This window comes from Lactuca virosa, chromosome 6 (assembly GCF_052849685.1).
Source record: "Lactuca virosa cultivar CGN04683 chromosome 6, Lactuca_virosa_CGN04683_v6, whole genome shotgun sequence".
NCBI lineage: Eukaryota > Viridiplantae > Streptophyta > Magnoliopsida > Asterales > Asteraceae > Lactuca > Lactuca virosa.
The window spans coordinates 22793970-22798882 of NC_136431.1; the positions used below are offsets into that span (position 1 = coordinate 22793970).

The 4913-nt window shown below is 34.0% G+C and overlaps 1 protein-coding gene across 3 annotated transcripts; it reads right to left on the reverse strand.

Moving 5' to 3' along the window:
- Window positions 1–271: 271 nt before the first annotated feature.
- On the reverse strand, window positions 272–2949 carry AME3 (Protein kinase superfamily protein). 3 transcript variants are annotated; one of them, XM_079055474.1, is made up of 12 exons: window positions 2559–2947; window positions 2380–2476; window positions 2255–2281; window positions 2014–2167; window positions 1892–1940; window positions 1601–1715; window positions 1399–1490; window positions 1162–1309; window positions 1023–1087; window positions 823–920; window positions 638–740; window positions 272–559 (listed from the first exon to the last, which is right to left on the reverse strand). In XM_079055474.1, exons 1-12 carry the CDS (start codon window positions 2673–2675, stop codon window positions 413–415), a joined length of 1212 nt encoding a protein of 403 aa, XP_078911600.1. In that variant the 5' UTR covers window positions 2676–2947; the 3' UTR covers window positions 272–412. The 3 variants fall into 3 exon arrangements, 2 of the variants coding, with proteins under 2 accessions (XP_078911600.1, XP_078911601.1); XR_013713982.1 differs by having other exon boundaries at window positions 423–559; window positions 638–736; window positions 2559–2949; XM_079055475.1 differs by lacking the exons at window positions 1601–1715; window positions 2559–2947 and having other exon boundaries at window positions 2014–2281; window positions 2380–2482.
- Between the last annotated feature and the right edge of the window lie 1964 nt (window positions 2950–4913).

A 4913-nucleotide genomic window follows, 5' to 3' on the forward strand; every position in this document is an offset into this window, starting at 1 on the left:
TTAGGACCATAAAAAAGTGGCATATAATACTTAATCGTATTCACCATTCATACTCTCATTATCTAAAAAAATGGATATGGTAGACAAAGGTGGCAGTTTTCAAAAGTTATCACTCACTAACATCACCAATTAGATGAAACTTGTTTGATAGAAATGTAACAACACTCCATACAACCAGAATTGTATTACATAAAAAACAAACAACATAAATTGTATGTAGAGAGATAGATGCTGTTCCAACTCTCAATTTTGAAATACAATGATTCTCAAATTTTGTTGAATCTTAACTAAAATATATTTTGTAAATATGGTTTAACAAAATCCAAATAGACCAAAATACTGATGAGATGACATCTGTTGTATGTTTTTTAATCTTTAACATCCCAAAATCAGATAACTGACTTAATACCTGTTAAGCATGAGTGTTCCTAAAGAAGGGATGATCAAGTGCTTCTTCAGCAGTCGGACGTTCTTCAGGATCAAACTTCAATAATCCATACAACAAATCAATAATACATGATCTCAAACCTCCATATGAAACACACCCTGATATCATATTCTGCATTATAATTATAACATCACATTAAATTAAAGCTTTACTTCATTTTGTTAAATATTTTAAAAGAAAAAAGGAAACCTTGAGGCGATCTAGCTTCCTCACTGCTCTAATACTCTCCCTAGAAACCGCACCTTCTGGCCACTTTAATCTTGATCTTCTGAAGTATTTTTCTGCACCCTGGCTGCAACAACCAGTAGAAACAATAAAATAATCATCTTGAAAAAAAAAAAAAAAAAGTTTTACCAAAATAGGTCTGATCTTACTTGGCTCTCTGAACCATATGCTCTGGTAAAGGTCCCAATACCCTCTCCATCATTGCCAAGTGTTCTAAATTCTCATGAGTCTGAAACAAAGCTTCACCCTGAAAGATTTCATCATATCTTGTATAAGTACATGATGAAATGATATATGCAAATCAGTGTATTAAACTTACTAGAAACATGAACAAGAAAAGAAAACAAACCGTGAATAATTCAACAAGTATACATCCAATACTCCACATGTCACATGGGTAGCTCCATCCAATGCCTGTGATATTGATAAATCCACTCATTAGGGTTTAAAGATTTAGGGATTATGGATTAGGGTTTATGAAGATCAACCTAGAATAACTTCAGGTGCACGGTAGTGTCTTGTAGAAACAATGGAACTATGTTTTTGATTATCATAAGCAGTACTTCCAAAATCAATTAACTTAATCTCACTTGACTTTGGCAAGCATCTGAAATGTGTTTCACCTTGTGAAGTCCTCTGCAACAATTCAAGAAAAAAATTATCAAAAAAGGAACAAATCTGCCAATTGCATCATGTCTCCAACCTCAAAAAGGTCATTCATTTACCTTGTACCCAGGAAGCTTTAAATAATCAGAAGACACAAGAAGGATATTCTCAGGCTTCAAGTCAGTATGGATCAACCCTAAACTATGCATATCTGCAATATATGATGCATAACAAATGAATGTTATCCAAAAAAGATTGTGAGAATTCTTATTACACCTATTTTTGATGACAAAAAAAGACTATTAAGAATAATCTACACACATGCTACAGATTCCAAAAGCTGACGTCCAATTTCCCGAACAAGATCCACAGGGAGTGGGCAGTATTTATTTCTCTTTAAGAAATCAAATAAACTTGGTCCAAGCTTCTCAAACACCTGATCACCATTAAAATACATTCAAAGGAGGTTTCATGTTCACTTAGGCTAGTTATCAACCTCTGTAAATTCATATTCTAACAAGCATCACATATATTAAAGCACCTTATCAACAAAGAAGTAACATGATTGACAAAAACAGGAGAACAAAGTCATCAAGAATTCAAGACACTTACTATGCATATATGATTGCGGTAATCAAACCAGTTCAGGATCTGGACACAGCTGCAGAAATAATTGAAGAGATGATAGCATCCATGAATGATGAAGAACTGACACAAAAGTGAAAGAAACATACTGTGATCTTCCTTTATGATTCTTAGCGAGTTGTTCAAGTACATCAACTTCAATCATTGCAGCATCACGATATTTTCTTATGCTTCGGACTACCTTGATTGCTACATATCCACGGGTTTCACGATCCCAACATTCCAAAACTCGACCAAAGGTGCCTACAGCACTAGCAATTTGCTGATACCCACAAAAGAAGAGTGATAAAAATATAAGATTTTGCAGACAGCGGACACTTTACAGCTAACCTTCACCCATCTTGCTCAGTATTTTATCTGAATGAAATCGTTACAAAAAATTAAATTGTCAGTTGATGTGATATGAAGAGGTCAAAGAAGCGATAGCAAGGAATTCAAGGACAAAGAAAACTCACATCTTGGAGTTAGATTCTCTCCGAGATTGTACGTATAATGTCCCTCACGATCATCCTTTCTTTTTGGCGGCGAGATATGGCGCTGCCGTACTTCAGCCTACAAAGAAAATCTCACCGTGAACCAAGAAACCCTAACCCTAATGTTTCCCAACGGCATCAAGCGAGTATCAAAAACCAACCTCTTGTTGTTCTGCTGGGGATGCTGCCACATCCCATGTAAGACGCCGTCGTTTCTTGTTGTGTTGCTGCTCCTTCTCTTCTACCATCAGAAATCCGGAAGAATCAATCGGGACCATTCGAACACCCACAGATAAATTCCTCTCTGCAACCAAAAAAAGGTAAATTTTTGCAACACTATAGTTCAAACTGAATTATAATATAGAAGCTTTCTTCTGAGTATTCTTCTGAGTAGTTTGGATTTCAGATTTAGGGTTTGCAACGAAGGGGGAGGAAGACAAAATTAGGGATTTTGAAGGGATAATCGTGCACTGCGGTCTTCGTTACTTGTATTGGGGCTTTCATATCTGTGGACGATAATGGCTTTATTCAGATTATTGAAACCGTTTCTTTGGAATAGTTGTTTTTGATAAGGGCTTACACGTATTCGTATTACGTGGTAACCCGGTCGGAACCCGCTTGGGCTTGTGAGACCGACGAATATGTGTCCGGATCATTTACGAAAATGTGGACTTTTTTTTTTTTTTTAAATCCAACTCCAACCCAATCCAATTTTTCAATAAAAAAACTAAGGGGTGGTATGATAGTTATTGATTGGGTTAGAGCTGACTGAGTTAGAAGCTGACTGGGTTAGAAATGCTGACTGAGTCCACATCTGACTGAATTTATGTTGTTTGATTATTTATCTGACTGATTGTGCTGAATGATAAAAATGACCATATTATCCTTACGTTGTCCTTTTGTGCTGGATAAAATAATTATAAAAATAAAAATTATCACATAAAATCCAAATTAAACATACATAATTTAAAATACAAATACAAAGTGTAATACAAAACCCAAATACACATTGTCATGCATAATAAAAAACTATATCATTTAACGTGAACCATTTGAAAGTAACTGAGTAGCAATCTGGTCACGCAAAGTAGTCATATACTCAACGGCTTCTGAACCCCATTCTATGTCTTGTATGTTTTGGCCCTCACTTCCTCCACCTCCCACATGTTATGCAAATATATACATATATTTGCAAACATAAACACAAATATATATACATATACAAAAAGATGTAATTATGCAAATATATACACATATTCACCAATTTTGTTTTTGGAAGATGTATAGTAATTAATAAATAAAAAGAATCATCCAGAAAAGGTTCTATACACATATTCACCAATTTTGTTTTATTGCTTTGTTTGTGTTTTCATACGTTTGCTTAATCCATGAGTATTGTCAAATAATGAATTGAATATTATAAACTGGATCATCAAATTGTTGGTTAACTAATGCCGTGTGGTAGTATATATTGTTTTTTCATGTTCAGTTTTCAACATTATATAATTTTCACTTCTTGTTTTCAAGAATCAACAAATAAGATGCATGCTCACATGAGAATGCTAATAATCACGAACATGAAAAACAATGACAAACAATAAATCATGGAGGTGAAAAATCAAGAACATGAAAATATGGAAATTTTAAGAATCAATAACAGAAAAACGTGCCAATTAGTTGATGTTGTTGTTGTTGTTGATCATGCAGAAAAAATAAGGACAAACAGAAAAACAAACCTATTGATTGATGTTGTTGTTGTTGATCGTTGCTATTGTTGTTGATCGTTCCTGTTGCTGTTAATTGATGCTGTTGCACGACAGATTTGGATCGCTATTGGGACTTCTTGCTTCGTCGCTGGGAGGTTAACAAGGGAGGGATGTAGGGCATCGACGAGTTTTTTTTTTATATCTCGGTCCATCAAGTTGAAAGCAAGGACCGAGTCTTCTATTTTTATTGGACCGAGTACTAATGTTAGACCGAGTCCCTTACAACTATAATCAATATCAAACATGTCAATTGGTATTTTATGGACCCAGTCCTCTTTGGACCCAGTTAGATACCATATCAAACGAGCCCTAATTTTTTTTATATATACAATCCAATCCAATTATTTACACTCATTAGCAATCCAACCCAACCTATTTTACATTAAAATTTTATATTTATAAAACTATATCAATATTGGTCTTATTTTATAGAGAAAAAATAAATTAGATATTTTGATATATTTTATTTTATATTATATTAAAGATAAAAATTACTTATAAAAAAATTACTTTTTAGCATAAAAATTAATTGGTTTCTTAAAACCATTTTGTACAAGTGACATGAATTTGCAATACGATTTAGGACGAGTTGAGGGCGCCCACACAAGCAAGTTCACAAAGGATTGTTTCATTTTATTTTTTTAATACTTTTGTCCCAACGAGCCGCTCGCAAAAACCCCCCAAATGGGGGTAGTCTAAGGGGGTGATACTTCCACAAACACATTTTTATTCATCCACTATAATTATATT